General features: G+C 44.6%; 1 protein-coding gene across 2 annotated transcripts in view; it reads right to left on the bottom strand.

Moving 5' to 3' along the window:
* Positions 1-2,785: 2,785 nt before the first annotated feature.
* Positions 2,786-9,904, bottom strand: part of Fak (protein tyrosine kinase 2 Fak) — an 81,060-nt gene continuing 73,941 nt past the window's right edge. For both annotated transcript variants that reach the window (XM_070105400.1, XM_070105401.1), the window contains 2 exons: positions 5,556-5,662; positions 2,786-3,682 (listed from right to left, as the gene is read on the bottom strand). In XM_070105400.1, coding sequence (XP_069961501.1) covers positions 3,559-3,682; positions 5,556-5,662 — 231 coding nt within the window. In that variant the 3' untranslated portion in view covers positions 2,786-3,558. The remainder of the gene's footprint in view (positions 3,683-5,555; positions 5,663-9,904) is intronic.

Genomic DNA, 9,904 nt, shown 5'->3' with positions numbered 1-9,904 from the left:
CATGTATTCATTTTAAAATACACACATTGACTTTTGTAATTAAGTCAAGGTCCTACAACATTGTATACAAAAAAAAATATATCATTTATGCACTTGGCTCAGACAGAGAAGTCAAGATAACTATCAGTCTTGTTATATTGTGAGAGTTTAAAGTTGGTGTTATACACAAAACATCCACAAGACATGTAAACATTTTTCTGAATGTCTTGTGCATGAAGGAACATATAATGTTCCTATGGTTAATAGCCCTAGTGGAAAACAACCTGAACTCGTAGTCACCGCTCGGCAATGTTAAGAAATAACTGAGGTCGAGTTGCACTGACTAAATTTACTCACTCATCCATAGAGCAACAGTTAAGATATACATCACCCATAGTGTTGCCCATCCTTCACTATAGTGTTGCCCATCCTTCACTATAGTGTTGCCCATCCTTCACTATAGTGTTGCCCATCCTTCACTATAGTGTTGCCCATCCTTCACTATAGTGTTGCCCATCCTTCACTATAGTGTTGCCCATCCTTCACTATAGTGTTGCCCATCCTTCACTATAGTGTTGCCCATCCTTCACTATAGTGTTGCCCATCCTTCACTATAGTGTTGCCCATCCTTCACTATAGTGTTGCCCATCCTTCACTATAGTGTTGCCCATCCTTCACTATAGTGTTGCCCATCCTTCACTATAGTGTTGCCCATCCTTCACTATAGTGTTGCCCATCCTTCACTATAGTGTTGCCCATCCTTCACTATAGTGTTGCCCATCCTTCACTATAGTGTTGCCCATCCTTCACTATAGTGTTGCCCATCCTTCACTATAGTGTTGCCCATCCTTCACTATAGTGTTGCCCATCCTTCACTATAGTGTTGCCCATCCTTCACTATAGTGTTGCCCATCCTTCACTATAGTGTTGCCCATCCTTCACTATAGTGTTGCCCATCCTTCACTATAGTGTTGCCCATCCTTCACTATAGTGTTGCCCATCCTTCACTATAGTGTTGCCCATCCTTCACTATAGTGTTGCCCATCCTTCACTATAGTGTTGCCCATCCTTCACTATAGTGTTGCCCATCCTTCACTATAGTGTTGCCCATCCTTCACTATAGTGTTGCCCATCCTTCACTATAGTGTTGCCCATCCTTCACTATAGTGTTGCCCATCCTTCACTATAGTGTTGCCCATCCTTCACTATAGTGTTGCCCATCCTTCACTATAGTGTTGCCCATCCTTCACTATAGTGTTGCCCATCCTTCACTATAGTGTTGCCCATCCTTCACTATAGTGTTGCCCATCCTTCACTATAGTGTTGCCCATCCTTCACTATAGTGTTGCCCATCCTTCACTATAGTGTTGCCCATCCTTCACTATAGTGTTGCCCATCCTTCACTATAGTGTTGCCCATCCTTCACTATAGTGTTGCCCATCCTTCACTATAGTGTTGCCCATCCTTCACTATAGTGTTGCCCATCCTTCACTATAGTGTTGCCCATCCTTCACTATAGTGTTGCCCATCCTTCACTATAGTGTTGCCCATCCTTCACTATAGTGTTGCCCATCCTTCACTATAGTGTTGCCCATCCTTCACTATAGTGTTGCCCATCCTTCACTATAGTGTTGCCCATCCTTCACTATAGTGTTGCCCATCCTTCACTATAGTGTTGCCCATCCTTCACTATAGTGTTGCCCATCCTTCACTATAGTGTTGCCCATCCTTCACTATAGTGTTGCCCATCCTTCACTATAGTGTTGCCCATCCTTCACTATAGTGTTGCCCATCCTTCACTATAGTGTTGCCCATCCTTCACTATAGTGTTGCCCATCCTTCACTATAGTGTTGCCCATCCTTCACTATAGTGTTGCCCATCCTTCACTATAGTGTTGCCCATCCTTCACTATAGTGTTGCCCATCCTTCACTATAGTGTTGCCCATCCTTCACTATAGTGTTGCCCATCCTTCACTATAGTGTTGCCCATCCTTCACTATAGTGTTGCCCATCCTTCACTATAGTGTTGCCCATCCTTCACTATAGTGTTGCCCATCCTTCACTATAGTGTTGCCCATCCTTCACTATAGTGTTGCCCATCCTTCACTATAGTGTTGCCCATCCTTCACTATAGTGTTGCCCATCCTTCACTATAGTGTTGCCCATCCTTCACTATAGTGTTGCCCATCCTTCACTATAGTGTTGCCCATCCTTCACTATAGTGTTGCCCATCCTTCACTATAGTGTTGCCCATCCTTCACTATAGTGTTGCCCATCCTTCACTATAGTGTTGCCCATCCTTCACTATAGTGTTGCCCATCCTTCACTATAGTGTTGCCCATCCTTCACTATAGTGTTGCCCATCCTTCACTATAGTGTTGCCCATCCTTCACTATAGTGTTGCCCATCCTTCACTATAGTGTTGCCCATCCTTCACTATAGTGTTGCCCATCCTTCACTATAGTGTTGCCCATCCTTCACTATAGTGTTGCCCATCCTTCACTATAGTGTTGCCCATCCTTCACTATAGTGTTGCCCATCCTTCACTATAGTGTTGCCCATCCTTCACTATAGTGTTGCCCATCCTTCACTATAGTGTTGCCCATCCTTCACTATAGTGTTGCCCATCCTTCACTATAGTGTTGCCCATCCTTCACTATAGTGTTGCCCATCCTTCACTATAGTGTTGCCCATCCTTCACTATAGTGTTGCCCATCCTTCACTATAGTGTTGCCCATCCTTCACTATAGTGTTGCCCATCCTTCACTATAGTGTTGCCCATCCTTCACTATAGTGTTGCCCATCCTTCACTATAGTGTTGCCCATCCTTCACTATAGTGTTGCCCATCCTTCACTATAGTGTTGCCCATCCTTCACTATAGTGTTGCCCATCCTTCACTATAGTGTTGCCCATCCTTCACTATAGTGTTGCCCATCCTTCACTATAGCAGTGTTGTCAGACCAGCTATGCTGCCACCTACACTCCACTACAATGGCAGTAGTGCCCCAAACTCACTGTATTCGCCACCACTCCGTCACTGACCAAAAGTGGAAATATTTTAGACACTAAAGTATCTTGTATAGTACATAACTGCTTCACAATTATATACTAAGAACCAATAATTAGTGCAACTGATGTCACTTGCATCAGAATGCACAAAGGTCACTTCAAGTACATTATTTGCAAATGTAAAAATCAAATTGTAATGAGCATTGGTTTACAGTCAGTCCTTCGTGCGCTTTATCCAGTGCACATCACGAAAGTGTTGGGGTGCCAATGACCAGTCTTGGGTGCACTTTATCCAGTGCACGTCTGGAGTGTGTCGAGGTGCCAGCGACCAATCCTGGGTGCACTTTCTCCAACGCACATCCACGGAAAGTGGGGGCGCCAACGACCAGTCCTCAGTGACGCTGTATCCAATGAATGGTTGATGGGAGCCTGGCCGGTAGCGACAAGTCTTTGGTACACAGTGTCTGTCATGTGCCTGAGGAGCTCCTCTGTGCCAACGACCAGTTTTCCTCGCACTGTGTTTAAGACACGGTCGGGAAGTACCCGAGCGGCGACTACTTCTAATGAATCACACAGCGGAATGTTTATTTGGCAAAAATGCTGCCATGTTGTGCCTCACTCTGACCCCATCTATCACATCAAGGAGGTTCTTGGAGTCCATCGCCAACACGTGTGCCGCTGCAAGCAACTGCCTGAAATAACGTGAATTATACCTAGATATGAGGAAGTAGGGAGAATTATTATATTGCTGTATGACCCATACAGGCTACTGCTTGTTTTATCAATAATGGTACCAATCAAACCATACCACAGGTAGGGCTTGAACCTGTGGTTAGAGTTGTAAAACTCCAGACAGATGCATTAGCCAATATTAATAATACTGGGAAAGTGCTAAACCCTCAGGAGTCATACAGCACTTGGGAAATGGGAGGCAATTAGCTTTGATCAAGGAAGAGAGGATTGTCCTTACATTTATATATTTCTTTCTTTCAACACACCAGCTGTATCCCACCGAGGCGGGGCGGCCCAAAAGGAAAAACGAAAGTTTCTCCTTTTACATTTAGTAATATATACAGGAGAAGGGGTTACTAGCCCCTTGCTCCCAGCATTTTAGTCGCCTCTTACAACACGCATGGCTTACGGAGGAAGAATTCTGTTCCACTTCTCCATGGAGATAAGAGGAAATAAACAAGAATAAGAACTAGAAAGAAAATAGAAGAAAACCCAGAGGGGTGTGTGTATATATATATGCTTGTACATGTATGTGTAGTGTGACCTAAGTGTAAGTAGAAGTAGCAAGACGTACCTGAAACCTTGCATGTTTATGAGACAGAAAAAAGACACCAGCAATCCTACCATCATGTAAAACAATTACAGGCTTTCGTTTTACACTCACTTGGCAGGACGGTAGTACCTCCCTGGGTGGTTGCTGTCTACCAACCTTCTACCACAGGACGGTAGTACCTCCCTGGGTGGTTGCTGTCTACCAACCTTCTACCTATTACATTTATATATATATAGTGACAAAACACTATATAAATACCAGCACATCATCAGGTTGTGGAGGCTCAAGTCTCTGACTCTGAAACACCACTAACAGTCTGGTTATCCCAAGGAATATACTGAGTCTGGACTATATAAAAAAAAGAGGAGAGCTGTGTCAAGTGCAAATTTTGGGAGAAAATAGGCTAACATTCAATGATTGTTATATAGAATGTTTTCAGTTTTGTTGGTAAGAAGTATCTCATCAACTGCTGGAGATGAAGCAGCCTGAGAGGCTGTAACTGTTGCTGAACTATGGTACGAGTGCGAGGGAGACCAAGATATAAGGAAGAGAGGAAGGACAGAGGGATATAATGAGGGAGGAGGGAATAATGAAGAGGAGAGATGGATATGAGGTAGGAGGATATAAAGAGATGTATATAATGAGGAGGTAAAGAAGAGATGTAATGAGGGAGAGGAGATATAATGAGGTAAAGAGGAGATATAATTAAGAAAGGAAATACATGAATACATTTGTGTCAACGTGTAAGAAAGGTCACTGTGCTCCGTGGAACAAGTGGTAGATATCTGTAGATAATAATCCTGACGAAGAACTAAACCTGTAGGGGTTATACAGCACATAGCAAATAAGAGGCAAATTCAGTCCATAAAAGGGAGAAAAGTTACACTTTTCTGTGAATGAAGAATACTTGAGGTTATGCCTGGAGCCCTCCTGGAGGGCCTGAGGTCATGACTGGAGCCCTCCTGGAGGGCCTGAGGTTATGCCTGGAGCCCTGGAGGGCCTGAGGTTATGCCTGGAGCCCTCCTGGAGGGCCTGAGGTTATGCCTGGAGCCCTCCTGGAGGGCCTGAGGTTATGCCTGGAGCCCTCCTGGAGGGCCTGAGGTTATGCCTGGAGCCCTCCTGGAGGGCCTGAGGTCATGACTGGAGCCCTCCTGGAAGGCCTGAGGTCATGACTGCAGCCCTCCTGGAAGGCCTGAGGTCATGACTGGAGCCCTCCTGGAGGGCCTGATGTCATAACTGGGACCCTCCTGGAGGGCTGGGAGTGAACCTGGTCATCTTACTTGCGGTACTCCTCATCCAGGGTGGTGTTGCTGTACTTCTGCGCCAGTTTGTATGCTTGAACCAGGTCGGTCATGTCCTTGGAGAGAACCTTGTGTGCCAACTCCACCTGTCAACCCAAGAAACATATTACCAGCCACAATTTTGAAGCATCTTTTGTGTACAATGATGAGAAAAATTTTTAATAATGACTGTCTTCCAAAGAGGTGAGCTAACCAGAAAAAGAGGAAATATTTTCACCATCATTTCTTCAATCACCGTGTTTGCCAGAAGTGTGTTGATGTCACAGCTCACCTGACCCTCTCCACAAATGTGCTGACGTCACAGCTCAACTGACCCTCCACTGCAACCCCCCCATCCATCGTTCAGAGTGCACACACATACAATAAAATAGAACAGCCTCTCCTCGCTTAACGATGAAGTTGCGTTCCTAAGACCACGTTGTTAAACGAATTCGTGGCTAAGTGAGGATCATACTATAATGGTAGTGGGTTTGTGTTAACCATCTTTGATATCGTTTTAACGTCACCTTTGTACCAATTACAACATTTCTGGTATATTTTTTAATGTTTATGCAGTAGTGTACTGTATAACAGAATAGAGGCAATCAGCTCTAATATACATTATTTAGGTATGAATACTGGTCAGAGAGCCCGTCATAAGTCCGAGTCGTCTGTAAACAAGTACGTCGCTAAGTGAGGAGAGGCTGTACACATTGATATACCTGGCTACAAACACTTCATATTTTTTTGCTTTGTTGTACCTCACCTGTCATGTGCCACCAAGGTAAGGTGATGCCACATTCACATCATATATGCTTATTACACTGTAGGTAGTTTTGTTATATAGGATGACATATTAATGAACATACTGTTGAAGTATGAACAAAATAACTCTTATGAAAAGATTCTGGGTAACTGGTTAGCCAAATCTGAGTCCTGGAGGTTAAAAGGGCAGTGCTTGCACTCTGAACGAGGGTGGGAATGTTGTTACAAGTGCCTGCACTCTGAACGAGGGTGGGAATGTTGTTACAAGTGCCTGCACTCTGAACGAGGGTGGGAATGTTGTTACAAGTGCCTGCACTCTGAACGAGGGTGGGAATGTTGTTACAAGTGCCTGCACTCTGAACGAGGGTGGGAATGTTGTTACAAGTGCCTGCACTCTGAACGAGGGTGGGAATGTTGTTACAAGTGCCTGCACTCTGAACGAGGGTGGGAATGTTGTTACAAGTGCCTGCACTCTGAACGAGGGTGGGAATGTTGTTACAAGTGCCTGCACTCTGAAGGAGAGTATGAGGTCACTGTCTGTGCTGTAGTACTATGTACAGGTTTGAGGTTACTGTCCATGCTGTACTACTACAGGTTTGAGGTCACTGTCCATGCTGTACTACTACAGGTTTGAGGTCACTGTCCATGCTGTACTACTACAGGTTTGAGGTCACTGTCCATGCTGTACTACTACAGGTTTGAGGTTACTGTCCATGCTGTACTACTACAGGTTTGAGGTTACTGTCCATGCTGTACTACTACAGGTTTGAGGTTACTGTCCATGCTGTACTACTACAGGTTTGAGGTTACTGTCCATGCTGTACTACTACAGGTTTGAGGTCACTGTCCATGCTGTACTACTACAGGTTTGAGGTCACTGTCCATGCTGTACTACTACAGGTTTGAGGTCACTGTCCATGCTGTACTACTACAGGTTTGAGGTCACTGTCCATGCTGTACTACTACAGGTTTGAGGTCACTGTCCATGCTGTACTACTACAGGTTTGAGGTTACTGTCCATGCTGTACTACTACAGGTTTGAGGTTACTGTCCATGCTGTACTACTACAGGTTTGAGGTTACTGTCCATGCTGTACTACTACAGGTTTGAGGTTACTGTCCATGCTGTACTACTACAGGTTTGAGGTCACTGTCCATGCTGTACTACTACAGGTTTGAGGTCACTGTCCATGCTGTACTACTACAGGTTTGAGGTCACTGTCCATGCTGTACTACTACAGGTTTGAGGTTACTGTCCATGCTGTACTACTACAGGTTTGAGGTTACTGTCCATGCTGTACTACTACAGGTTTGAGGTCACTGTCCATGCTGTGCTACTATGCCATGAGCTCAGTTAAGATAAGCAGTGAGTGGTAAATTTGGGCCTAGATATGAGAGGATAGGTCTATGTGGGAAGTGTGCACTATATAAAAAAAATCCTGCAGCACACAGTGCATAATGAGAAAAAAACGCAACCGTGTTTTTGGTTTGCAACAGCGACTTGAGGGTGTATTTTTGTATGGTTTTTATGATTGTAGTCTTGGTTTCTTGGTCTCATCTGATAGAATGGAAGATATATTACAGAAATAGAGATGATTTCGACTGGTTTCAGGACTGACGTGGCTTGAATGAACTCAAAGTTGCGGAAATGTTCGATTTTTGCCAATGTTCGAGAGTAAACAAATCACATTACCCATCCAATACACGTCAACTGGTGGGTCTAATATGCATTTATGAATGTGCTGATATTATTTATATAATTATTACAATATTGAATAACAGTAAATCTTCTATTTTTTGTGTGAATAAAAGTTCAAAATGGAATTCATGTGTAAAGCTCGAGAAGGTAAGTAATGACCAGAGGAAGTGTTATTTTAGTGCCAGGAATGTCTGCACTGTTTATTCTGGACTCTATTTTGAAACTGGAAAGATATATAAGCTAAATAGCTAAGAATTTGGTTGACTGGAACAGTGTAAGTGGCCTAAAATACGACTCAAAGTGGGCAAAATCACTGATGCATAAATATCACTGACACAGCTAAATCTGCAAAAGCATAATTTCATCAATTTTCCAACAAATTTTGTACTTTTGGTTTCATTACCTTTGGAAAGAGATTCTCTATTATTTTGAAAGATTTTTTTTTTAGTTAGGGTGGGGGGGGGGGTTGAACTCTTGGAGAGTGAGAACAATTTTCAGATCAGAGGCTGGAACAATGAAAGACTTAATATTTCCTTTCCAGTCCCCAGAACTACAAACATACATTACTTCAAATATCTGATCTCTAACACCGTCTACTGTGGTCACGACCAACATCTGAAGGTTAGGTAAGGTCTATCAGGAAACATGACAGGTTTGGTTAGGTCAGGTTTGTCAGGAAACAGGACAAGTGTTTCCTGACACAGGTTCTAGTCACACGATGACCCCCAGCTGGAGCTTTTGGTCATCTGAGACCTTCCATTGGCTTACCCCCCCTTTTAAAAATTATGGTTATGATTATAACCATTAGTTAGTGTCCCCAAAACCACTAACACACATAACATTAGTGAACCAACCTTGAAGGTGGTCTAGGGTGGTGAGAACCAACCTTGAAGGTGGTCTAGGGTGGTGAGAACCAACCTTGAAGGTGGTCTAGGGTGGTGAGAACCAACCTTGAAGGTGGTCTAGGGTGGTGAGAACCAACCTTGAAGGTGGTCTAGGGTGGTGAGAACCAACCTTGAAGGTGGTCTAGGGTGGTGAGAACCAACCTTGAAGGTGGTCTAGGGTGGTGAGAACCAACCTTGAAGGTGGTCTAGGGTGGTGAGAACCAACCTTGAAGGTGGTCTAGGGTGGTGAGAACCAACCTTGAAGGTGGTCTAGGGTGGTGAGAACCAACCTTGAAGGTGGTCTAGGGTGGTGAGAACCAACCTTGAAGGTGGTCTAGGGTGGTGAGAACCAACCTTGAAGGTGGTCTAGGGTGGTGAGAACCAACCTTGAAGGTGGTCTAGGGTGGTGAGAACCAACCTTGAAGGTGGTCTAGGGTGGTGAGAACCAACCTTGAAGGTGGTCTAGGGTGGTGAGAACCAACCTTGAAGGTGGTCTAGGGTGGTGAGAACCAACCTTGAAGGTGGTCTAGGGTGGTGAGAACCAACCTTGAAGGTGGTCTAGGGTGGTGAGAACCAACCTTGAAGGTGGTCTAGGGTGGTGAGAACCAACCTTGAAGGTGGTCTAGGGTGGTGAGAACCAACCTTGAAGGTGGTCTAGGGTGGTGAGAACCAACCTTGAAGGTGGTCTAGGGTGGTGAGAACCAACCTTGAAGGTGGTCTAGGGTGGTGAGAACCAACCTTGAAGGTGGTCTAGGGTGGTGAGAACCAACCTTGAAGGTGGTCTAGGGTGGTGAGAACCAACCTTGAAGGTGGTCTAGGGTGGTGAGAACCAACCTTGAAGGTGGTCTAGGGTGGTGAGAACCAACCTTGAAGGTGGTCTAGGGTGGTGAGAACCAACCTTGAAGGTGGTCTAGGGTGGTGAGAACCAACCTTGAAGGTGGTCTAGGGTGGTGAGAACCAACCTTGAAGGTGGTCTAGGGTGGTGAGAACCAACCTTGAAGG

This window comes from Cherax quadricarinatus, chromosome 98, assembly GCF_038502225.1.
Source record: "Cherax quadricarinatus isolate ZL_2023a chromosome 98, ASM3850222v1, whole genome shotgun sequence".
In the NCBI taxonomy this organism is placed as follows: domain Eukaryota; kingdom Metazoa; phylum Arthropoda; class Malacostraca; order Decapoda; family Parastacidae; genus Cherax; species Cherax quadricarinatus.
Note: the sequence above shows the minus strand (reverse complement) of the source record. Positions and strands in the feature narration are given on the sequence as shown.